The sequence below is a fragment of the Oncorhynchus keta genome, chromosome 32 (genome assembly GCF_023373465.1).
Source record: "Oncorhynchus keta strain PuntledgeMale-10-30-2019 chromosome 32, Oket_V2, whole genome shotgun sequence".
Taxonomy (NCBI): Eukaryota; Metazoa; Chordata; class Actinopteri; order Salmoniformes; family Salmonidae; genus Oncorhynchus; species Oncorhynchus keta.
In genome coordinates this window covers 32656688-32681259 of record NC_068452.1, presented here as the reverse complement: position 1 = coordinate 32681259, position 24572 = coordinate 32656688, and the positions used below count along the sequence as shown (strand labels likewise).

At 45.6% G+C, this 24572-nt stretch overlaps 1 protein-coding gene across 3 annotated transcripts in view; it reads left to right on the top strand.

Annotated features, from left to right (window-relative positions):
- Positions 1-24572, top strand: part of LOC118383936 (liprin-alpha-3-like) — a 115000-nt gene that overhangs the window by 62582 nt on the left and 27846 nt on the right. For 2 of the 3 annotated variants that reach the window (XM_052491436.1, XM_052491437.1), the window contains exon 2: positions 12844-13919. In XM_052491436.1, coding sequence (XP_052347396.1) covers positions 13590-13919 — 330 coding nt within the window. In that variant the 5' untranslated portion in view covers positions 12844-13589. Of the gene's footprint in view, positions 1-12843; positions 13920-24572 lie in introns of those variants that run through there. The other variant, XM_052491439.1, reaches the window with a different exon arrangement.

Genomic DNA, 24572 nt, shown 5'->3' with positions numbered 1-24572 from the left:
CTCTCTTCCTTTTCTCTCCTGTTTCTCTCTTCCTTTCCCTGTTTCTCTCTTTCCTGTCCCCTGTTTCTCTTTTCCTTCCCCTGTTTCTCTTCCTTTCCCCTGTTTCTCTCTTCCTTTCCCCTGTTTCTCTCTTCCTTTCCTCTGTTTCTCTCTTCCTTTCCCTGTTTCTCTCTTTCCTTCCCCTGTTTCTCTCTTCCTTTCCCCTGTTTCTCTCTTCCTTTCCCTGTTTCTCTCTCCTTTCCCTGTTTCTCTCTTCCTTTTCCCTGTTTCTCTCTTTCCTTTCCCTGTCCCTGTTTCTCTCTTCCTTTCCCCCTGTTTCTCTCTTCCTTTCCCCTGTTTCTCTTTCCTTTCCCCTGTTTCTCTCTTCCTTTCCCTGTTTCTCTCTCCTTTCCCCTGTTTCTCTTCCTTTCCCTGTTTCTCTCTTTCCTTTCCCCTGTTTCTCTCTTCCTTTCCCCCTGTTTCTCTCTTCTTCCTTTCCCCCTGTTTCTCTCTCCTTTCCCCTGTTTCTCTCTTCTTTCCCCTGTTTCTCTCTTCCTTTCCCCTGTTTCTCTCTTCCTTTCCCCTGTTTCTCTCTTCCTTTCCCTGTTTCTCTCTTCCTTTCCCCTGTTTCTCTCTTCCTTCCCCTGTTTCTCTCTTCCTTTCCCCCTGTTTCTCTCTTCCTTTCCCTGTTTCTCTCTTCCTTTCCCCTGTTTCTCTCTCCTTTCCCCTGTTTCTCTCTTTCCTTCCCCTGTTTCTCTCTCTTTCCTGTTTCTCTGTTTCCTTTCCTTTCCTTTCTTTCCCTGTTCTCTCCTTTCCCCTGTTTCTCTCTCTTCCTTTCCCCTGTTTCTCTCTCCTTTCCCCTGTTTCTCTCTTCCTTTCCCCTGTTTCTCTCTTCCTTTCCCCTGTTTCTCTCTTCCTTTCCCCTGTTTCTCTCTCCTTTCCCCTGTTTCTCTCTTCCTTTCCCCTGTTTCTCTCTCTTTCCTTTCCCTGTTTCTCTCTCTTTCCTTTCCCCTGTTTCTCTCTCTTCCTTTCCCTGTTTCCCTCTCTCCTTTCCCTGTTTCTCTCCTTTCCCCTGTTTCTCTCTCCTTTCCCTGTGTTCTCTCTTCCTTTCCCCTGTTTCTCTCTTCCTTTCCCCCTGTTTCTTCCTTTCCCTGTTTCTCTTCCCTGTTTCCCCTTCCTTTCCCTGTTTCTCTCTTTCCTTTCCCCTGTTTCTCTCTTCCTTTCCCCCTGTTTCTCTCTCCTTTCCCCTGTTTCCTCTTCCTTTCCCTGTTTCCTTTCCTTTCCCTGTTTCTCTTCCTTTTCCCCTGTTTCTCTCCTCCTTTCCCCTGTTTCTCTCTTCCTTTCCCCTGTTTCTCTCTCTCTCCTTTCCCCTGTTTCTCTTTCCTTTCCCCTGTTTCTCTCTTCCTTTCCCCTGTTTCTCTCTTCCTTTCCCCTGTTTCTCTCTTCCTTTCCCCTGTTTCTCTCTTCCTTTCCCTGTTTCTCTCTCTGTTTTCCCTTTCCCCTGTTTCTCTCCCCCTGTTTCTCTCTTCCTTTCCCTGTTTCTCTCTTCCTTTCCCCTGTTTCTCTCCTTTCCCTGTTTCTCCTTCCTTTACCCTGTTTCCTCTGTTTCCTGTTTCTCTCTTCTTTACCCTGTTTCTCCTTCTGTTTCTCTCTCTTTCCTGGCTCTGTTTCTCTTTCCTTTCCCCTGTTTCTCTCTTCCCCCCTCCTTTCCCACTCCCTGTTTCCTCTCTTCTTTCCCCTGTTTCTATTATTGTCCCTCGTTTTCCCTGTTTTCTCTCTTCCTTTCCCTGTTTCTCTCCCCTGTTCCTCTTACCCTGTTTATCTCTGCTTCTTCTCTTCCTTTCCACCTGTTTCTCTCTCTTTCTTTCCCCTTTGTTTCTCTTTCTTTCCCTGTTTCTCTCTCTTCCTTTCCCTGTTTCTTCCTTTCCCCTGTTTTCTATTATTGCCCCCTGTTTCTCTCTCTTTCCCTAATTCTCTGTTTCTCTCTTCCTTTCCCCCTGTTTCTCTCTTTCCTTTGCCCTGTTTCTCTCTTTTTAATTCTGCTTCTGTCTTCCTTTACCCTGTTTCTCTCTTCCTTTCCTGTTTCTCTATTATTGTCCTGTTTCTCTTCCTTTACTCCTGTTTCTCTCTTCTTCCCCTGTTTCTCTCTTTCCTTTCCCTGTTTCTCTCTTCCTTTACCCTGTTTATCTATTTTCTACCTGTTTCCTCTGTTTCTGTCTTCCTTTCCCTGTTTCTTTTCCTTTCCTGTTTCTCTTTATTGTCCCCTGTTTCTCTCTTCCTTTCCCCTGTTTCTCTCTTCTTTTCCTCCTTTCCCCTGTTTCTCTCTTCCTTTCCCCCTGTTTCTCTCTTCCTTTCCCCTGTTTCTCTTCCTTTCCCTGTTTCTCTCTTCCTTTCCCCTGTTTCTCTCTCCTTTCCCCTGTTTCTCTTATTGCCCCCTTTTCTCTTTCCTTTACCCTGTTTCTCTCTCCTTTCCCCTGTTTCTCTTTCCTTTACCCTGTTTCTCTCTTTCCCTTCTTCCCCTGTTTCTCTCTTCCTTTCCCCTGTTTCTCTCTTTCCCCTTTCCTCTGTTTCTCTTCCTTTCCCCTGTTTCTCTCTTCCTTTGCCTGTTTCTCTCTTCCCCTGTTTCTCTTCCTTTCCCTGTTTCTCTCTTCTCCTTCCCTGTTTCTCTCCTTTCCCCTGTTTCTCTCTTCCTTTCCCCCTGTTTCTCTCTTCCTTTCCCCTGTTTCTCTCTTCCTTTCCCTGTTTCTCTTCCTTTCCCCTGTTCATCTTCCTTCCCTGTTTTCTCTCTGTTTCTATCTTCCTTTCCCCCTGTTTTCTCTCTTCCTTTCCCCTCTGTTTCTCTATTCCTTTCCCCTGTTTCTCTCTCCTGTTCTATTCCTTGTCCCCTGTTTCTCTCTTTCCTTTCCCCTGTTTCTCTCTTCCTTTCCCCTGTTTCTCTCTTCTTCCTGTTTCTCTCTTTCCTTTCTCCTTCTTTTCCCCTGTTTCTCTCTTCCTTTCCCCTGTTTCTCTCTTCCTTTCCCTGTTTCTCTCTTCTTTCCCCTGTTTCTCTCTCTTCCTTTCCCTGTTTCTCTCTCTTCCTTTCCCTTGTTTCTATTATTGCCCCTGTTCTCTCTTCCCTTTACTCCTGTTTCTCTCTTTCCTTTCCCTGTTCCTCTCTTCCTTTCCTGTTTCTCCTTCTTTCCCCTGTTTCTCTCTTCACTCCCCTGTTTCTCTCTTCCTTTCCCTGTTTCTCTCTTCCTTTCCCCTGTTTCTCTCTTCTTTCCCTGTTTCTCTTTCCTTTCCCCTGTTTTGTCCTCTTTTCCCCTGTTTCTCCTTCTTTCCCCTGTTTCTCTCTTCTCCCTTTCCCTTCTGTTTCTCTCTTCTCTTCCTTTCCCCTGTTTCTCTCTTTTCCTTAATTCTGTTTCTCTCTTTACCCTGTTTCTGTCTCCGCTTACCCTGTTTCTCTCTTTCCTTTCCTGTTTCTCTATTATTGTCCTGTTTCTCTTCCTTTCCCCTGTTCTCTCTTTCCTTTTCCTGTTTCTCTCTTCCTTTCCCCCTGTTTCTCTCTTCCTTTCCCCTCTGTTTCTCTCTTCCTTAATCCTGTTTCTCTCTTCCCTTTCCCCTGTTTCTCTCTTTCTCCTTTCCCCTGTTTCTCTCTCCCTTTCCCCTGTTTCTCCTCTTCTTTCCCCTGTTTCTCTCTTTCTTTAACCTGTTTCTCTTCCTTTCCCCTGTTTCTCTCTTCTTTCCCTGTTTCTCCTTCCCCTGTTTTCTCTCTTCCTTTCCCCTGTTTCTCTCTTTCTTTAAACCTGTTTCTCTCTTCTTTCCCCCTGTTTCTCTCTTCCTTTACCCTGTTTCTCTTTCCTCTTTCCTTTCCCCCCCTGTTTCTCTCTTCCTTTCCCCTGTTTCTCTCTTCCTTTCCCTGTTTCTCTATTATTCCTGTTTCTCTTTTCCCCTGTTTCTCTCTTCCTTTCCCCTGTTTCTCTTCCTTTCCCCTGTTTCTCTCTTCCTTTCCCCTGTTTCTCTCTTCCCTTTCCCCTGTTTCTCTCTTCCTTTCCCTGTTTCTCTTTCTTTCCCCCTGTTTTCTCTCTTCCTTTCCCTGTTTCTCTTTCCTTTCCCTGTTTCTCTCTTCCTTTCCCTGTTTCCTCTTCCTTTCCCTGTTTCTCTCTTCCTTTCCCCTGTTTCTCTCTTCCTTTCCCCTGTTTCTCTTCTTTCCCTGTTTCTCTCTTCCTTTACCCTGTTTCTCTCTTCCTTTCCCTTTCCTTTCCCCCTGTCCTTCCTTTACCCTGTTTCTCTTCCTTCCTTTTCCCTGTTTCCTTCTTTCCCTGTTTATCTCTTCTTTCCCCTGTTTCTCTCTTCTCTCTCCTGTTCCTCCTTTCCCCCTGTTTCTCTTCCTTTCCCTCTGTTTTCTCTCTTCTTTAACCTGTTTCTCTTTCCTTTCCCTGTTTCTCTTCCTTTCCCTGTTTCTCTCTTTCTTTAACCTGTTTCTCTCTTCCCTTTCCCCTGTTTCTCTTTCTTTAACCTGTTTCTCTCTTCCTTTCCCCTGTTTCCTCTCTTCTTTCCTGTTTCTCTCTTCTTTCCTCCTTTCCCCCTGTTTCTCTCTTTCCTTTCCCTGTTTCTCTCTTCTTTCCCTCTCTGTTTCTCTCTTCCTTTCCCCTGTTTCTCTCTTCCTTTACCCTGTTTCTCTCTTCCTTTCCCTGTTTCTCTCTTCCTTTACCCTGTTTCTCTCTTCCTTTCCCCTGTTTCTCTCTTCCTTTCCCTGTTTCTCTCTTCCTTTCCCCTGTTTCTCTCTTCTTTCCCCTGTTTCTCTCTTCTTTCCCTGTTTCTCTCTTCCTTTCCCCTGTTTCTCTCTTCCTTTCCCCTGTTTCTCTCTTCCTTTCCCCTGTTTCTCTCTTCCTTTCCCCTGTTTCTCTCTTCTTTCCCCTGTTTCTCTCTTCCTTTCCCCTGTTTCTCTCTTCCTTTCCCTGTTTCTCTCTCCTGTTTCTCTCTTCCTTTCCCCTGTTTCTCTCTTCCTTTCCCCTGTTTCTCTCTTCCTTTCCCTGTTTCTCTCTTCCTTTCCCCTGTTTCTCTCTTCCTTTCCCCTGTTTCTCTCTTCCTTTCCCTGTTTCTCTCTTCCTTTCCCTGTTTCTCTCTTCCTTTCCCCTGTTTCTCTCTTCCTTTCCCCTGTTTCTCTGTCCTTTCCTGTTTCTCTCTTCCTTTCTCCTTTTCTCTCTTCCTCCCCTGTTTCTCTCTTCTTTCCCCTGTTTCTCTTTCCTTTCCTGTTTCTCTCTTCTTCCTTTCCTTTCCCTGTTTCTCTTTCTTTCCCTGTTTCTCTTTCCTTTCCCCTCTTCCTTTCCCTGTTTCTCTCTTCCTTTCCCCTGTTTCTCTTCCTTTCCCCTGTTTCTCTCTTCCTTTCTGTTTCTCTGTTTCTTTACCCTGTTTCTCTTCCTTTCCCCTGTTTTCTCTATTATTGTCCTCTTCTGTTTCTCTTCTCCCCTGTTCCTCTTCCTTTCCTGTTTCTCTCTTTCCCCTGTTTCTTTCCCCCTGTTTTCTTTCTTCCCAACTCCCCTGTTTCTTCTTTCTTTCCTGTTTCTCTATTATTTCCCCTGTTTCTCTCTTCCTTTTCCCCTGTTCTCTCTTCTTCCTTCCTTAATTCTGTTTCTCTCTTCCTTTCTGTTTCTCTTCTTCCCATTCCCCTGTTTCTCTCTTTTTCCCTGTTTCTCTCTTCTTTCCCCTGTTTCTCTCTTCCTTTCCCCTGTTTCTCTCTTCCTTTCCCTGTTTCTCTATTATTGTCCCTGTTTCTCTCTCTTCCCTGTTTCTCTCTTTCCCCTGTTTCTCTTTTCCCCTGTTTCCTTTCCTTTACTGTTTCTCTTCCTTTCCCCTGTTTCTCTCTTCTTTACCCTGTTTCTGTCTTCCTTCCCCCTGTTTCTCTCTTCCTTTCCCCTGTTTCTCTCTTTTGTCCTGTTTCTCTCTTCCTTTCCCTGTTTCTCTCTTCCTTTACCCTGTTTCTCTCTTTCTTCCTTTACCCCCTGTTTCTCTCCTCCTTTTCTTCCCCTGTTTTCTCTTCCTTTCCCCTGTTTCTCTTTCCTTTCTCCTGTTTCTCTCTTCCTTTCCCCTGTTTCTCTCTTCCTTTCCCTGTTTCTCTCTTCCTTTCCCCTGTTTCTCTCTCTCCCCCCTGTTTCTCTCTTCTTTCCCCTTCCTTTCCTTTCCTGTTTCTCTCTTCCTTTCCTGTTTCTTCCTTTCCTGTTTCTCTCTTCCTTTCCCCTGTTTCTCTCTTCCTTTCCCCTGTTTCTCTCTTCTTTCCCCTTTTCTCTTCCTTCCTTTCCCCTGTTTCTCTCTTCCCCCTTTCCCCTTCAGCTTTCCCCTGTTTCTCTCTTTTTCCCCTGTTTCTCTCTTCCTTTCCCCTATTTCTCTCTTCCTTTCCCCTGTTTCTCTCTTCCTTTCCCCTGTTTCTCTCTTTCCTTTCCCCTGTTTCTCTCTTCCTTTCCCTGTTTCTCTCTTCCTTTCCCCTGTTTCTCTTTCTTTCCCCTGTTTCTCTCTTCCTTTCCCCTGTTTCTCTCTTCCTTTCCCTGTTTCTCTTTCCCCCTGTTTCTCTCTTCCTTTCCCTGTTTCTCTCTTCTTTCCCCTGTTTCTCTCTTCCTTTCCCCTGTTTCTCTTCAGCTTTCCCCTTTTCTCTTTTTTCCCCTGTTTCTCTCTTCCTTTCCCTGTTTCTCTCTTCCTTCCCCTCATTTCCTCTGTTTCTCTCTCTTCCTTTCCCCTGTTTCTCTCTTCTTTACCCTGTTTCTTCCTTTCCCCTGTTTCTCTCTTCTTTCTTTTCCCTGTTTCTCTCTTCCTTTCCCTGTTTCTCTCTTCTTTTACCTGTTTCTCTCTTCCTTTTACCCTGTTTCTCTCTTTCCTTTCCCCTGTTTCTCTTCTTTCCCCTGTTTCTCTCTTCCTTTCCCCTGTTTCTCTCTTCCTTTCCCTGTTTCTCTCACTCCTGTTTCTCTTATTTCCCCTGTTTCTCTCTTCCTTTCCCCTGTTTCTCTCTTCCCTTTCCCCTGTTTCTCTCTTTTTCTTCTTTTCCCTGTTTCTCTCTTCCTTTCCCTGTTTCTCTCTTTCCTTTAACCCTGTTTCTCTTTCCTTTCCCCTGTTTCTGTTCCACCTTTCCCTGTTTCTCTTCCCCTGTTCCTCTCTCTTCCTGTTTTCCCCCTTTCCCCCTGTTTCTCTCTTCCCCCCTGTTCTCTCTTTCCTTTCCCCTGTTTCTCTCTTCCTTTCCCCTGTTTCTCTCTTCTTCCTTTTCCCTGTTTCTCTATTTCCAGTCCCTGTTTCTCTCTTCCTTTCCCCTGTTTCTCTTCCTCTTTCCTCTTCCCCCTGTTTCCTCTTTCTTCCCCTGTTTCTCTCTTCTTTTCTCCCTTTTACTGTTTCTCTCTTCTTTCCCCTTCCTTTCCCCCTGTTTCTCCTCTTCTTCCCTGTTTCTCTCTTCTCCCTTTCCTTTCCCCTGTTTCTCTCTTTCCTTTTCTGTTTCTCTCTTATTTCCCCTGTTTCTCTCTTTCCTTTCTGTTTCTCTCTTCCTTTACCCTGTTTCTCTCTTCCTTTCCCTGTTTCTCTCTTCCTTTCCCCTGTTTCTCTCTTCCTTTCCCCTGTTTCTCTCTTCCTTGTCCCCTGTTTCTCTCTTCCTTTCCCTGTTTCTCTCTTCTTCCTTTCCCCTGTTTTCTCTCTTCCTTTTGCCCTGTTTCTCTCTTCCTTTAATTCTGTTTCTCTCTTCCTTCCCTGTTTCCCCTCTGTTTCTCTCTTCCTCCCTGTTTCTTCTCCCCCTGAATCTCTCTAGTTTCCCTTTCCCCTGTTTCTCCTTCCTTTTCTCTCTCTTCCTTTCCCCTGTTTCTCTCTTCTTTTCCTGTTTTCTCCTTCTTTGCCCTGTTTTTCTCTTTCCTTTCCCTGTTTCTCTCTTCTTTTTCTTTCCCCTGTTTTTCTCTCTTCTTTCTTTTCCTTTCCCCATGTTTCTCTCTTCTTTCCCCCTGTTTCTCTTCCTTTCCCCTGTTTCTCTTTCTCTTCCTTTTCCCCTGTTTCTCTCCTTTCCCTCCTGTTTCTCTCTTCCTTTCCCCTGTTTCTCTCCTTTACCCTGTTTCTCTCTCTTCCTTTCCCTGTTTCTCTTTCCTTTCCCCCTGTTTCCTCTCTTTCCTTACCCTGTTTCTCTCTTCCTTTCCCTGTTTCTCTCTTCCTTTCCCTGTTTCTCTCTTCCTTTCCTGTTTCTCTTTCTTTCTCTCTTTATTTTCCTCCTTGTTTCTTTTCCCTTTCCCCTGTTTCCTCTTCCTTTCCCCTTCCTTTCCTTTCCCCTGTTTCTCTCTTCCTTTCCCCCTGTTTTTCTCTTCCTTTCCCTGTTTCTCTCTCTTTCCTTTCCCTGTTTCTCTCTTTTCTTTAACCTGTTTCTCTTCCTTTCCCCTGTTTCCTCTCTCTCTTCCTTTTTCCCCTGTTCTCTCTTTCTTTAACCTGTTTCTCTCTTCTTTCCTCAGTTTCTCCTTCTTCTTTTCCCCTTTTCTTTAACCCTGTTTCTCTCTTCTTTCCCCTTTTCTCTCTTCCTTTCCCCTGTTTCTCCTCTTCCTTTCCCTCTGTTTCTCTCTTCCTTTCCCCCTGTTTCTCTCTTCCTTTCCCCCTGTTTCTCTCTTTCTTTACCCTGTTTCTCTTTCTTTCCCCCTCATTCTCTCCCTGTTTCTTTTCCTTTCCCCTGTTTCTCTCTTCCTTTCCCCTGTTTCTCTTCTTCTTTTCCTCATCCTTTCCTGTTTCTCTCTTCTTTCTTCCCTTCCTTTCCCCTGTTTCTCTCTTCCTTTCCATCTCTCTTCCTTTCCCCTGTTTCTCTCTTTCCTTTCCCTGTTTCTCTTTCCTTTACTCCTGTTTCTATTATTGTCCCCTGTTTCTCTCTTCCTTCCCCTGTTTCTCTTTCCTTTCCCTGTTTCTCTCTTTCTTTAACCTGTTTCTTCCTTTCCTGTTTCCTCCTTCCTTCCCCTGTTTCTCTTCTTTCCCTTCTGTTTCTCTCTCTTTCCTTTCCCCTGTTTCTTTCCCCTGTTTCTCTCTTTTCCTTTCCCCTGTTTCTCTCTTCCTTTCCCCTGTTTCTCTCTTCCTTTCCCTGTTTCTCTCTTCCTTTCCCCTGTTTCTCTTCTTCCTTTCCCCTGTTTCTCTCTTCCTTTCCCCTGTTTCTCTCTTCCTTTCCCCTGTTTCTCTCTTCCTTTCCCTGTTTCTCTCTTCCTTTTCCCTGTTTCTCTCTTCCTTTCCCCTGTTTCTCTCTTCCTTTCCCTGTTTCTCTCTTCCTTTCCCTGTTTCTCTCTTCCTTTACCCTGTTTCTCTCTTCCTTTCCCCTGTTTCTCTCTTCTTTCCCCTGTTTCTCTCTTCCTTTCCCTGTTTCTCTCTTCTTTCCCCTGTTTCTCTCTTCTTTCCCCTGTTTCTCTCTTCCTTTCCCCTGTTTCTCTCTTCTTTTCCCCTGTTTCTCTCTTCCTTTCCCCTGTTTCTCTCTTTCCTTTCTCTTCTTTACCCTGTTTCCTCTCTTCCTTTCCCCTGTTTCTCTCTTCCTTTCCCCTGTTTCTCTCTTCCTTCCTTTGGCATCTGTTTCTCTTCTGTTTCTTCCTCCCATCTTGTTTCTCTCACCCTGTTTCTGTCTTCTCCTTTACTCTGTTTCTCTCTTCCTTTCCCGTTTTCTCTCTATTATTGTCCTGCTTTCTCTTCCCTTTACCCTGTTTCTCTTTCTCTCCTTACCTCTTGTTTCTCTCTTTCCCACTCCTGTTTCTCTCTCCCTTTTCCCCTAGTTTCTATTATTGTCCTCCCTGTTTCTTTTTCCTTTCTCCTGTTTCTCTCTCTTCCTTTCCCTGTTTCTCTCTTCCTTTACCCTGTTTCTCTCATCCCTTTCCCCTGTTCTCTCTTCTTTTTCCTTTTCCTCTCTTCCTTTCCCCTGTTTCTCCTCTTCCTTTCCTCTCCTTTCCCCTGTTTCTCTCTTCTTTCCCCCTCTTTCTCTCTCTTCCTTTCCCCTGTTTCTCTCTTCCTTTCCCCTGTTTCTCTCTTCCTTTCCCCTGTTTCTCTTCCTTCCTGTTTCTTCCTTTTCTCTCTTCCTTTCCCTGTTTCTCTCTTCCTTTCCCCTGTTTCTCTTTCCTTTCCCCTGTTTCTCTCTTCCTTTCCCCTGTTTCTCTCTTCCTTTTCCCCTGTTTCTCTCTTCCTTTCCCCTGTTTCTCTCTTCCTTTCCCCTGTTTCTCTCTTCCTTTCCTGTTTCTCTTTATTGTCCCCTGTTTCTCTTTTTCCTTTCCCCTGTTTCTCTTCCTTTCCCCTGTTTCTCTCTTCCTTTCCCTGTTTCTCTCTTCAGCTCCCTGTTTCCTCTGTTTCCTGTTTCTCTCTTCCTTTCCCTGTTTCTCTCTTCCTTTCCCCTGTTTCTCTTCTTCCTTTCCCCCCTGTTTCTCTTCCTTTTCCCCTCTTGTTTCTCTCTTTTCCCCTTTTCTCTCTGTTTCCTCCTCTTCCTTTCCCCTCTGTTTCTCTCTTCCTTTCCCCTGTTTCCTCTCTGTCCTTTCCCCTGTTTCTCTCTTCCTTTCCCCTGTTTCTCTTCCTTTCCCCCTGTTTCTCTCTTTCCTTTCCCTGTTTCTCTATTATTGTCCCCTGTTTCTCTTTTCCTTTCTCTCTGTTTCTCTCTTCCTTTCCCCTGTTTTCTCTCTTCTTCCCCTTTTCCTCTTCTTTCCCCTGTTTCTCTCTTTCTGTTTCTCTCTTTTTCCCCTGTTTCTCTCTCCTTTCCCTGTTTCTCTCTTCCTTTCCCCTGTTTCTCTCTTCCTTTCCCCTGTTTCTCTCTTCCTTTCCCCTGTTTCTCTCTTCCTTTCCCCTGTTTCTCTCTTCCTTTCCCCTGTTTCTCTCTCTTCCTTTACCCTGTTTCTCTATTTCCTTTCCTGTTTCTCTCTTCCTTTTCCCCTGTTTCTCTCTTCTTTTCCCCTGTTTCTCTCTTCCTTTCCCCTGTTTCTCTCTTCCTTTCCCTGTTTCTCTCTTCCTTTCCCCTGTTTCTCTCTTTCCTTTCCCCTGTTTCTCTTCCTTTCCCCTGTTCCTCTTCCTTTCCCTGTTTCTCTCTCTTCCTGTTTCTCTGTTTCTCTTTCCTTTACCCTGTTCTCTCTTCCTTTACCCTGTTTCTCTCATCCTTTCCCCTGTTTCTCTCTTCCCCGCCTGTTTCTCTCTTCCTTTCCCCTGTTTCTCTCTTCCTTTCCCCTGTTCTTCCTTTCCCCTGTTTCTCTCTTCTTTCCCCTGTTTCTCTCTTCCTTTCCCCTGTTTCTCTCTTCCTTTCCCTGTTTCTCTTTCCTTTACCCTGTTTCTCTTCTTTCCCCTGTTTTCCCCTGTTTCTCTCTTCTTTCCCCTGTTTCTCTCTTCCTTTACCCTGTTTCTCTTTCCTTTCCCCTGTTTCTCTTCCCCCTGCTCTATTCTTCCCCTGTTTCTCTTTCCTTTCTCCTGTTTCTCTCTCTTCCTTTCCCCTGTTTCTCTCTTCCCCTTTTCCCCTGTTTCTCTCTTCCTTTCCCTGTTTCTCTCTTCTTATCCCTGTTTCTCTCTCTTTCCCCTGTTTCTCTCTTCCCCGTTATCTCTCTTCCTGTTTCTCTCTTCCTTTTCCCCTGTTTCTCTCTTCTTATCCCCTGTTTCTCTCTTCCTTTACCCTGTTTCTCTCTTCCCCTGTTTCTCTCTTCCCCTGTTTCTCTCTTCCCCTGTTTCTCTCTTCCTTTCTCCTGTTTCTCTCTTCCTTTCCCCTGTTTCTCTTTTCCTTTCCCCTGTTTCTCTCTTCCTTTACCCTGTTTCTCTCTTCCTTTACCCTGTTTCTCTCTTCTTTTCACCTGTTTCTCTCTTCCTTTACCCTGTTTCTCTCTTCCTTTCCCCTGTTTCTCTCTTCCTTTCACCTGTTTCTCTCTTCCTTTACCCTGTTTCTCTCTTCCTTTCCCTGTTTCTCTCTTCTTTTTCCCCTGTTTCTCTCTTCCTTTACCCTGTTTCTCTCTTCTTTCCCCTGTTTCTCTCTTCCCCTGTTTCTCTCTTCCTTTCTTCCTTTCCTGTTTCTCTCTTCCTTTCCCCTGTTTCTCTCTTCCTTTCTCCTGTTTCTCTCTTCCTTTCCCCCGTTTCTCTCTTCCTTTCCCCTGTTTCTCTCTTCCTTTCTCCTGTTTCTCTCTTCCTTTCTCCTGTTTCTCTCTTCCTTTCCCCCGTTTCTCTCTTCCTTTCCCCCGTTTCTCTCTTCCTTTCCCCTGTTTCTCTCTTCCTTTCCCCCGTTTCTCTCTTCCTTTCCCCCGTTTCTCTCTTCCTTTTCCCCGTTTCTCTCTTCCTTTTCCCCTGTTTCTCTCTTCTTTTCCCCTGTTTCTCTCTTCTTTTCCCCCGTTTCTCTCTTCTTTTCCCCCGTTTCTCTCTTCCTTTCCCCCGTTTCTCTCTTCCTTTCCCCCGTTTCTCTCTTCTTTTCCCCCGTTTCTCTCTTCTTTTCCCCCGTTTCTCTCTTCTTTTCCCCCGTTTCTCTCTTCTTTTCTCCCGTTTCTCTCTTCTTTTCCCCGTTTCTCTCTTCCTTTGCCCGTTTCTCTCTTCCTCTTCCCGTTTCTCTCTTCTTTTCCCCGTTTCTCTCTTCTTTTCCCCCGTTTCTCTCTTCTTTTCCCCCGTTTCTCTCTTCTTTTCCCCCGTTTCTCTCTTCTTTTCCCCCGTTTCTCTCTTCTTTTCCCCCGTTTCTCTCTTCTTTTCCCCGTTTCTCTCTTCCTTTCTCCCGTTTCTCTCTTCCTCTTCCCCGTTTCTCTCTTCCTTTTCCCCGTTTCTCTCTTCCTTTCCCCCGTTTCTCTCTTCCTTTCCCCGTTTCTCTCTTCCTTTCCCCCGTTTCTCTCTTCCTTTCCCCCGTTTCTCTCTTCCTTTCCCCCGTTTCTCTCTTCTTTTCCCCAGTTTCCAATCATCTTGTTCTCTATTTTCCAGCTGCTTCTCTCATCTGTCTGAAGACCACCCTGGGGTGTCCAAGGCCCTCCACTACACCTGCCCTCCCTCTTGCCCCCTCCCTAAACTCCTAGACACCCCCATGGACTCCTCCTATCTCGTCCTACCACTCTAGACCTTGCCTTGCCACACCCTAATTGTACCTCACAATTACCTGGGCCCTGTCACTCAGCCAGACTCACTGAGACAACCAATCAGTTGTTATCACCACAAGCAGAGAGCCAATCAGGTGTTTGCTAGACACAGCAGAGCTATTGCTATTGTAGCAATACATCCAAAGGAGCTAATTCAGTGAAGCCAGGAAGTAGAGATGAGGAAGTAGCAAGGTACAGAGTGACAAGCCGTTAACCAACCAAACACAGGCTTGTTTGTGATGACAGTGACGTCTTATTCATAGGGAGGTGAGGTACAGAGGAGAGAGAAGGGTAACAGAGTGCCACCAATCTGCTTGCCTGTCAACCAACCTCTCTCACATAGTGACAAGAGAAAAGGACAAGGACACAAACAAAAGAGAGAGATCAAGGGTCAAAGCTAGGCAGAGATAAATAGAGAGAGACAAAAGAGAATAGAGTGCCCTTCACACCTTACCTCATACAAGCATACATACTTGAAACAAAATTCTGTGGGCTCCTTGAAGCAAATTCTCCCAGAACAATCCCACAATCCCACACTCTCCACCGACACCCACCAACTTCCAGCTAACACCCCACACACTCTCCGGCCTCAAGATGATGTGCGAGGTGATGCCCACAATCTCTGAGGATGGGCGTGGCGGGAGTGGGGGAGGGCCTTCCTCTCCGGGAGGGAGTGGTGGGGGAATGGGAGGCGGTATGGGGGGTGGGTACGGGGGCAGAGGGGAGCCCCGGGGCGGAGGTGACGAGGGGGGCAGCACAGGGAATCTGGAATCTCTGATGGTGAACATGCTGACGGAGAGGGAGAGGCTGCTGGACAGCCTGAGGGAGACCCAGGACAGTCTGGGGACAGCCCAGCTTCGACTCCGAGACCTGGGCCATGAGAAGGACTCCCTCTCGAGACAGCTGTCCATCGCCCTACCACAGGTACACACGGGGAGGGTGTGTGTGTGTACATTTGTGCGTCCGTGTTTGTATGTGCACTTGCACATGTGGCTGCCTGTGTGTGTGTGTTTCTGTGTGCATGAGTGTGTGTCGTATGTGTGTTTACATACTAAGTGTGAGATCTGGAGAAAGAATCTATAGAGACCTTCCTGTTGCCTCGCTGCAAACACATTGTGAGTGTGAAAAAGAGAGAGTGAGTGTATACTGTGCATTTGGAAAGTATTCAGACCCCTTGACTTTTTTTCACATTAAGTTACAGCCTTATTCTAAAATTGTTTAAATTAAATATTTCCCTCATTAATCTACACACAATATCCCATAATGACAAAGTGAAAACAGGTTTTTAGAATAAAAAATAAACTAAAATACTTTATTTACATAAGTATTCAGACCCTTTGCTATGAGACTCCATCCTGTTTGTTTGGGCTCAGGTGCATCCTGTTTCCATTGATCATCCTTGAGGTGTTTCTACAACTTGATTGGAGTCCACCTGTGGTAAATTTAATTGATTGGACATGATTTGGAAAGGCACACACCTGTCTATACAAGGTCCCACAGTTGACATTGGCCTCCATCATTATTAAATGGAAGAAGTTTGGAACCATCAAGACTCTTCCTAGAGCCTGGCCAAACTGAGTAATCGTGGGAGAAGGGCCTCAAGAATCCGATGGTCACTCTGACAGAGCTCAAAAGTTCCTCTGTGGAGAAGGGAGGACCTTCCAGAAGGACAACCATCTCTGCAGCACCGCCAATCAGACCTTTATGGTAGAGTGGCCAGACGGAAGCAACTCCTTAGTAAAAGTCACATGACAGCCCGATTGGAGTTTGCCAAAAGGCACCTAAATGACTCTCAGACCATGAGAAACAAGATTCTCTGGTCTGATGAAACCAAGATTGAACTCTTTGGCCTGAATGCCAAGTGTTACGTCTGGAGGAAACCTGGCACCATCCCTACGGTAAAGCATGGTGGTTGCAGCATCATGCTGTGGGAATGTTTTTCAGTGACATGGACTGGGAGACTAGTCAGGATCGAGGGAAAGATGAACAGAGCAAAGTACAGAAAACCTGCTCAGGACCTCAGACTGGGGAAAATGTTCACCTTCCAACAGGACAATGACCCTAAGCACACAGCCAAGACTACGCAGGAGTGGCTTCAGGACAACTCTCTGAATGTCCTTGAGTGGCCCAGCCAGAGCCCAGACTTGAACCTGATCGAACATCTCTGGAGAGACTTGAAAATAGCTGTGCAGCGACGCTTCCCATCCAACCTGACAGAACTTGAGAGGATCTGCAGAGAAGAATGGGAGAAACTCCCCAAATACAGGTGTGCCAAGCTTGTAGCGTCATACCCAAGAAAACGCGAGGCTGTAATCGCTGCCAAAGGTGCTTCAACAAAATACTGAGTAAAGGATCTGAATACTTATGTAAATGTTATATTTCAGTTTTTTATGCTCACATGGGTGAGCATAAATGCTAACATTATGCTAACATGGGTTCTGGTTTTATGTTGCTTCTCTTATCCATACTGAGCTATCCTGCTATCTACTGGACTCACCAATGAGCTGTTCGGTTTTTTTACTGAGTTGTTCCATCTGTACTTAGCTGTTCCGTCTGTTCTTGTTGGTATGTGGTTGTTCCTTCTCCTACGGACCACTTCTGGTGCATACTGAGCAGGGCTGTGGCTGAATCATGACTTAGACTTCATGACAGACTGTTACATATTATTGGCGGTTCCACCCAGGCCAATATTAGCCCACATCCTTATGCCCGTGGAGTAATCATTCTAGTGTGACCGACGCCACTGAACATGCGAAAATGACTCCATCTTGGATTTCAGACAGGCAGTCTCCCTGGATGCCTAAGTGGAGTGATGCTGTCTATTTTTTTAGAACCCATATGTTCTTTGAACTATTGAAAGCAATAACAGATGTTATAGGACAATGTGTTCTTACTGAGAATGACTGGACATTAAAGGGCCATATTACCTCACTGAGAGGGGGATCAATATGGTGCACACATCTACGGACACACACATGATGCGAGCAGCACAGAGTGCTGTGATAGATTCAACACTAGAGCTAGCAGCACAGAGTGCTGTGATAGATTCAACATTAGGGCTAGCAGCACAGAGCGCTGTGATAGATTCAACACTAGGGCTAGCAGCACAGAGCGCTGTGATAGATTCAACACTAGAGCTAGCAGCACAGAGTGCTGTGATAGATTCAACATTAGGGCTAGCAGCACAGAGCGCTGTGATAGATTCAACACTAGGGCTAGCAGCACAGAGCGCTGTGATAGATTCAACACTAGGGCTAGCAGCACAGAGTGCTGTGATAGATTCAACACTAGGGCTAGCAGCACAGAGCGCTGTGATAGATTCAACACTAGGGCTAGCAGCACAGAGCGCTGTGATAGATTCAACACTAGGGCTAGCAGCACAGAGTGCTGTGATAGATTCAACACTAGGGCTAGCAGCACAGAGCGCTGTAATAGATTCAACACTAGGGCTAGCAGCACAGAGCGCTGTAATAGATTCAACACTAGAGCTAGCAGCACAGAGCGCTGTAATAGATTCAACACTAGGGCTAGCAGCACAGAGCGCTGTGATAGATTCAACACTAGAGCTAGCAGCACAGAGCGCTGTGATAGATTCAACACTAGAGCTAGCAGCACAGAGTGCTGTGATAGATTCAACATTAGGGCTAGCAGCACAGAGCGCTGTGATAGATTCAACACTAGGGCTAGCAGCACAGAGCGCTGTGATAGATTCAACACTAGGGCTAGCAGCACAGAGTGCTGTGATAGATTCAACACTAGGGCTAGCAGCACAGAGCGCTGTGATAGATTCAACACTAGGGCTAGCAGCACAGAGTGCTGTGATAGATTCAACACTAGGGCTAGCAGCACAGAGCGCTGTGATAGATTCAACACTAGGGCTAGCAGCACAGAGCGCTGTGATAGATTCAACACTAGGGCTAGCAGCACAGAGTGCTGTGATAGATTCAACACTAGGGCTAGCAGCACAGAGCGCTGTGATAGATTCAACACTAGGGCTAGCAGCACAGAGCGCTGTGATAGATTCAACACTAGGACTAGCAGCACAGAGCGCTGTGATAGATTCAACACTAGGGCTAGCAGCACAGAGCGCTGTGATAGATTCAACACTAGAGCTAGCAGCACAGAGCGCTGTGATAGATTCAACACTAGGGCTAGCAGCACAGAGCGCTGTGATAGATTCAACACTAGAGCTAGCAGCACAGAGCGCTGTGATAGATTCAACACTAGGGCTAGCAGCACAGAGCGCTGTGATAGATTCAACACTAGGGCTAGCAGCACAGAGCATTGTGATAGATTCAACACTAGGGCTAGCAGCACAGAGCGCTGTGATAGATTCAACACTAGGGCTAGCAGCACAGAGCGCTGTGATAGATTCAACACTAGAGCTAGCAGCACAGAGCGCTGTGATAGATTCAACACTAGAGCTAGCAGCACAGAGCATTGTGAAAGATTCAACACCAGCAGGGTTCATTGAGTGCGTCTGCTCAGAGTGTGCCGCCACTGCTGAGAAAGAGAGAGAGGGAGAGTGGAGAGAGACAGATTGATAGAGAGAGAGGGCTGCAGAGTGAGAATAAGAGCATGGTACAGAGAGAGAACTGGTGGTGTGAAACACACACACAGACTAACGAATCAGACCAATTTGCATATTGCTGCATACTAATGATGGAGCTTCTGGCATCTATTCTTAGGTGTTCTGGGTTATCACATGGAGAGATAGAGATGGATGAAGGATTGTGAGGATGAGAGCGGAGAAGGCTGAGTGAGAGGATGAGAGGGAGAGATGAAGGCTCGGTACAGTCGAGACACCTTGAGGTAGTTTATGATCACATTGTGTCTTGGTCTGTGGAGGGGGAGTGAGACAAGGATAGTAGAAAGAGAGAACTCTAGAGAGAGAAGCAAATAATTGTGGGGTATTGGTGCCAAAAGCTCTCTTTTCAGCGAGAATCAATCCCAGAATTCCAAATTCCTATGGGTCTGCTGTGTACCATCTGTACATCACCCTTTTCCATCACCCCTGTCGTCTTTTTCCCTTTTTCCCCTGTCGTCTTTTTCCCCTGTCGTCTTTTTCCCTTTTTCCCCTGTCGTCTTTTTCCCCTGTCGTCTTTTTCCCCTGTCGTCTTTTCCCTTTTTCCCGTGTCGTCTTTTTCCCCTTTTCCCCTGTTGTTCTTTTCCCCTGTTGTCTTTTCCCTTTTTCCCCTGTCGTCTTTTTCCCCTGTCGTCTTTTCCCTTTTTCCCCTGTCGTCTTTTTCCTTTTTCCCCTGTCGTCTTTTTCCTTTTTCCCCTGTCGTCTTTTTCCCCTGTCGTCTTTTTCCCCTGTCGTCTTTTTCCCCTGTCTTTTTCCCCTGTCTTCTTTTTCCCTTTTTCCCCTGTTGTCTTTTTCCCCTGTCGTCTTTTTCCCTTTTCCCCCTGTCGTCTTTTTCCCTTTTCCCCGTCGTCTTTTTCCTTTTTCCCCTGTCGTCTTTTTCCCCTGTCGTCTTTTTCCCCTGTCGTCTTTTTCCCTTTTTCCCCTGTCGTCTTTTTCCCTTTTTCCCCTGTCGTCTTTTTCCCCTGTCGTCTTTTTCCCTTTTCCCCCTGTCGTCTTTTTCCCTTTTCCCCCTGTCGTCTTTTTCCTTTTTCCCCTGTCGTCTTTTTCCTTTTTCCCCTGTCGTCTTTTTCCTTTTTCCCTGTCGTCTTTTTCCTTTTCCCCCCTGTCGTCTTTTTCCCTTTTCCCCCTGTCGTCTTTTTCCCTTTTTCCCCTGTCGTCTTTTTCCTTTTTCCCCTGTCGTCTTTTTCCTTTTTCCCCTGTCGTCTTTTTCCCTTTTTCCCCTGTCGTCTTTTTCCCCTGTCGTCTTTTCCCCCTGTCGTCTTTTTCCCTTTTCCCCCTGTCGTCTTTTTCCCTTTTTCCCCTGTCGTCTTTTTCCCTTTTCCCCTGTCGTCTTTTTCCCTTTCCCCCTGTCGTCTTTTTCCTTTTTCCCCTGTCGTCTTTTTCCTTTTTCCCCTGTCGTCTTTTTCCCTTTTTCCCCTGTCGTCTTTTTCCTTTTTCCCCCTGTCGTCTTTTTCCCTTTTCCCCCTGTTGCCTTTTTACCCTGTCGCCCTTTTCCCTTTTTACCCTGTCGTCTTTTTCCCCTGTCGTCTTTTTCCCTTTTTCCCCCTGTCGTCTTTTTCCCTTTTTAGCCTGCCGTCTTTTTCCCCTGTCGTCTTTTTCCCTTTCTCCCCTGTCGTCGTTTTCCCTTTTTCCCGTCTTCTTTTTCCCCTGTCGTCTTTTTCCCTTTTTCCCGCCTTCTTTTTCCCCTGTCGTCTTTTTCCCTTTTTCCCCTGTCGTCTTTTTCCCTTTTTCCCCTGTCGTCTTTTTCCCTTTTTCCCCTGTCGTATTTTTCCCTGTCGTCTTTTTCCCTGTCGTCTTTTTCCCTTTTTCCCCTGTCGTCTTTTTCCCTGTCGTCTTTTTCCCCTGTCGTCTTTTTCCTTTTTTCCCTGTTGTCTTTTTCCCTTTTCCCCTGTCGTCTTTTCCCTTTCCCCCTGTCGTCTTTTTTCCTTTTTCCCCCTGTCGTCTTTTTCCTTTTTCCCCTGTCGTCTTTTCCTTTTTCCCCTGTCGTCTTTTTCCCTTTTTCCCCTGTCGTCTTTTTCCTTTTTCCCCCTGTCGTCTTTTTCCCTTTTCCCCCTGTTGCCTTTTTCCCTTTTTACCCTGTCGCCCTTTTCCTTTTTACCCTGTCGTCTTTTTCCCCTGTCGTCTTTTTCCTTTTTCCCCCTGTCGTCTTTTTCCCTTTTTAGCCTGCCTTTTTTCCCCTGTCGTCTTTTTCCCTTTCTCCCCTGTCGTCGTTTTCCCTTTTTCCCGTCTTCTTTTTCCCTGTCGTCTTTTTCCTTTTTCCCGCCTTCTTTTTCCCCTGTCGTCTTTTTCCCTTTTTCCCCTGTCGTCTTTTTCCTTTTTCCCCTGTCGTCTTTTTCCGCCTGTCGTCTTTTTCCCTGTCGTCTTTTTCCTTTTTTCCCTGTTGTCTTTTTCCTTTTTACCCTGTCTTCTTTTCCCCTGTCGTCTTTTTCCCTTTTTAGCCTGCCGTCTTTTTCCCCTGTCGTCTTTTTCCCTGTCGTCTTTTTCCCCTGTCGTCTTTTTCCTTTTTTCCCTGTTGTCTTTTTCCCTTTTTACCCTGTCTTCTTTTTCCCCTGTCTTCTTTTTCCCCTGTCGTCTTTTTCCCTTTTTCCCCTGTCGTCTTTTTCCCTTTTTCCCCTGTCTTCTTTTTTCCCTGTCGTCTTTTTCCCCTGTCGTCTTTTTCCCTTTTTAACCTGTCTTCTTTTTCCCCTGTCGTCTTTTTCCCTTTTTCCCCTGTCTTCTTTTTCCCCTGTCTTCTTTTTCCCCTGTCTTCTTTTTTCCCTGTCGTCTTTTTCCCCTGTCGTCTTTTTCCCTTTTTACCCTGTCATCTTTTTCCCCTGTCTTCTTTTTCCCCTGTCGTCTTTTTCCCCTGTCGTCTTTTTCCCTTTTTCCCCTATCGTCTTTTTCCCTTTTTCCCTGTCGTCTTTTTCCCTGTCGTCTTTTTCCCTTTTTCCCTGTCGTCTTTTTCCCCTGTCGTCTTTTTCCTTTTTTCCCTGTCGTCTTTTTCCCTTTTTACCCTGTCTTCTTTTCCCCCTGTCTTCTTTTTCCCCTGTCGTCTTTTTCCCTTTTTCCCCTGTCGTCTTTTTCCCTTTTTCCCCTGTCGTCTTTTTCCCTTTTTCCCCTGTCTTCTTTTTTCCCTGTCGTCTTTTTCCCCTGTCGTCTTTTTCCCTTTTTACCCTGTCTTCTTTTTCCCCTGTCGTCTTTTTCCTTTTTCCCCTGTCTTCTTTTTCCCCTGTCTTCTTTTTCCCCTGTCTTCTTTTCCCCTGTCTTCTTTTTCCCCTGTCGTCTTTTTCCCTTTTTCCCCTGTCGTCTTTTTCCCTTTTTCCCCTGTCTTCTTTTTTCCCTGTCGTCTTTTTCCCCTGTCGTCTTTTTCCCTTTTACCCTGTCTTCTTTTTCCCCTGTCGTCTTTTTCCCTTTTCCCCTGTCTTCTTTTTCCCCTGTCTTCTTTTTCCCCGTCTTCTTTTTTCCCTGTCGTCTTTTTCCCCTGTCTTCTTTTTCCCCTGTCTTCTTTTTCCCCTGTCTTCTTTTTCCCCTGTCGTCTTTTTCCCTTTTTCCCCTGTCTTCTTTTTCCCCTGTCTTCTTTTTCCCTTTTTCCCCTGTCTTCTTTTTCCCTTTTTCCCCTCTTCTTTTTCCCCTGTCTTCTTTTTACCCTGTCTTCTTTTTACCCTGTCTTCTTTTTCCCTTTTTCCGTCTTCTTTTTCCCCTGTCGTCTTTTCCTTTTTTCCCTGTCTTCTTTTTCCCTTTTTCCCGTCTTCTTTTTCCCCTGTCTTCTTTTTCCCTTTTTCCCGTCTTCTTTTTTCCCTGTCGTCTTTTTCCCCTGTCGTCTTTTTCCCTTTTTACCCTGTCTTCTTTTTCCCCTGTCGTCTTTTTCCCTTTTTCCCCTGTCTTCTTTTTCCCCTGTCTTCTTTTTCCCCTGTCTTCTTTTTCCCCGTCTTCTTTTTTTCCTGTCGTCTTTTTCCCCTGTCGTCTTTTTCCCTTTTTACCCTGTCTTCTTTTTCCCCTGTCGTCTTTTTCCCTTTTTCCCCTGTCTTCTTTTTCCCATCTTCTTTTTCCCCGTCTTCTTTTTTTCCCTGTCGTCTTTTCCCCTGTCTTCTTTTTCCCCTGTCTTCTTTTTCCTTTTTACCCTGTCTTCTTTTTCCCTTTTCCCATCTTCTTTTCCCCCTGTCTTCTTTTTACCCTGTCTTCTTTTTACCCTGTCTTCTTTTTCCCTTTTTCCGTCTTCTTTTTCCCCCTGTCGTCTTTTCCTTTTTTCCCCTGTCTTCTTTTTCCCTTTTTCCCGTCTTCTTTTTCCCCTGTCTTCTTTTTTCCCTTTTTCCCGTCTTCTTTTTTTCCCTGTCGTCTTTTTCCCCTGTCGTCTTTTTCCTTTTTACCCTGTCTTCTTTTTCCCCTGTCGTCTTTTTCCCTTTTTCCCCTGTCTTCTTTTTCCCTGTCTTCTTTTTCCCCTGTCTTCTTTTTCCCCCGTCTTCTTTTTTTCCCTGTCGTCTTTTCCCCTGTCGTCTTTTTCCTTTTTCCCCTGTCGTCTTTTTCCTTTTTTCCCCTGTCGTCTTTTTCCCTTTTCCCCTGTCGTCTTTTTCCTTTTTCCCCCTGTCGTCTTTTTCCCTTTTCCCCCTGTTGCCTTTTTACCCTGTCGCCCTTTTCCCTTTTTACCCTGTCGTCTTTTTCCCCTGTCGTCTTTTTCCCTTTTTCCCCCTGTCGTCTTTTTCCCTTTTTAGCCTGCCGTCTTTTTCCCCTGTCGTCTTTTTCCCTTTCTCCCCTGTCGTCGTTTTCCCTTTTTCCCGTCTTCTTTTTCCCCTGTCGTCTTTTTCCTTTTTCCGCCTTCTTTTTCCCCTGTCGTCTTTTTCCCTTTTTCCCCTGTCGTCTTTTTCCCTTTTTCCCCTGTCGTCTTTTTCCCTTTTTCCCCTGTCGTATTTTTCCCTGTCGTCTTTTTCCCCTGTCGTCTTTTTCCTTTTTCCCCTGTCGTCTTTTTCCCCTGTCGTCTTTTCCCCCTGTCGTCTTTTTCCCTTTTTCCTCTGTCGTCTTTTTCCCTTTTCCCCTGTCGTCTTTTTCCCTTTCCCCCTGTCGTCTTTTTTCCTTTTTCCCCCTGTCGTCTTTTTCCTTTTTCCCCTGTCGTCTTTTTCCTTTTTCCCCTGTCGTCTTTTTCCCTTTTTCCCCTGTCGTCTTTTTCCTTTTTCCCCCTGTCGTCTTTTTCCCTTTTCCCCCTGTTGCCTTTTTCCCTTTTTACCCTGTCGCCCTTTTCCCTTTTTACCCTGTCGTCTTTTTCCCCTGTCGTCTTTTTCCTTTTTTCCCCCTGTCGTCTTTTTCCTTTTTAGCCTGCCGTCTTTTTCCCCTGTCGTCTTTTTCCTTTCTCCCCTGTCGTCGTTTTCCTTTTTCCCGTCTTCTTTTTCCCCTGTCGTCTTTTTCCCTTTTTCCCGCCTTCTTTTTCCCCTGTCGTCTTTTCCCTTTTTCCCCTGTCGTCTTTTTCCCTTTTTCCCCTGTCGTCTTTTTCCCCTGTCGTCTTTTTCCCTGTCGTCTTTTTCCTTTTTCCCTGTTGTCTTTTTCCCTTTTTACCCTGTCTTCTTTTTCCCCTGTCGTCTTTTTCCTTTTTTTAGCCTGTCGTCTTTTTCCCCTGTCGTCTTTTTCCCTGTCGTCTTTTCCTTTTTTTCCCTGTTGTCTTTTTCCTTTTTACCCTGTCTTCTTTTTCCCCTGTCTTCTTTTTCCCCTGTCGTCTTTTTCCCTTTTTCCCCTGTCGTCTTTTTCCTTTTTCCCCTGTCTTCTTTTTCCCTGTCGTCTTTTTCCCCTGTCGTCTTTTTCCTTTTTCCCCTGTCTTCTTTTTCCTTTTTCCCCTGTCTTCTTTTCCCTTTTTCCCCCTGTCATCTTTTTCCTTTTTTCCCTGTCTTCTTTTTTTCCCTGTCTTCTTTTTCCCTGTCTTCTTTTTCCCCTGTCTTCTTTTCCCCTGTCTTCTTTTCCCCTGTCTTCTTTTTCCCTGTCGTCTTTTTCCCCTGTCGTCTTTTTCCCTTTTTACCCTGTCATCTTTTTCCCCTGTCTTCTTTTTTCCCTGTCGTCTTTTTCCCTTTTTCCCTGTCGTCTTTTTTCCCTGTCGTCTTTTTCCCTTTTTCCCTGTCGTCTTTTTCCCCTGTCGTCTTTTTCCTTTTTTTCCCTGTCGTCTTTTCCCTTTTTACCCTGTCTTCTTTTCCCCCTGTCTTCTTTTTCCCCTGTCGTCTTTTTCCCTTTTTCCCCTGTCGTCTTTTTTTCCCTTTTTCCCCTGTCGTCTTTTTCCCTTTTTCCCCTGTCTTCTTTTTTTTTTTTTTTCCCTGTCGTCTTTTTCCCCTGTCGTCTTTTTCCTTTTTACCCTGTCTTCTTTTTCCCCTGTCGTCTTTTTCCCTTTTTCCCCTGTCTTCTTTTTCCCCTGTCTTCTTTTTCCCCTGTCTTCTTTTTCCCCTGTCTTCTTTTTCCCCTGTCGTCTTTTTCCCCTGTCGTCTTTTTCCCTTTTTCCCCTGTCTTCTTTTTTCCCTGTCGTCTTTTTCCCCTGTCGTCTTTTTCCCTTTTTCCCCTGTCTTCTTTTTCCCCTGTCTTCTTTTTCCCCCGTCTTCTTTTTCCCCTGTCGTCTTTTTCCCCTGTCTTCTTTTTCCCCTGTCTTCTTTTTCCCCTGTCTTCTTTTTTCCCCTGTCGTCTTTTTCCTTTTTCCCCTGTCTTCTTTTTCCCCTGTCTTCTTTTTCCTTTTTACCCTGTCTTCTTTTTCCCTTTTTCCCATCTTCTTTTCCCCCTGTCTTCTTTTTACCCTGTCTTCTTTTTACCCTGTCTTCTTTTTCCCTTTTTCCCGTCTTCTTTTTCCCCTGTCGTCTTTTTCCTTTTTTCCCCTGTCTTCTTTTCCCTTTTTCCCGTCTTCTTTTTCCCCTGTCTTCTTTTTTTTCCCTTTTTCCGTCTTCTTTTTTCCCTGTCGTCTTTTTCCCCTGTCGTCTTTTTCCTTTTTTACCCTGTCTTCTTTTTCCCCTGTCGTCTTTTTCCTTTTTCCCCTGTCTTCTTTTTCCCCTGTCTTC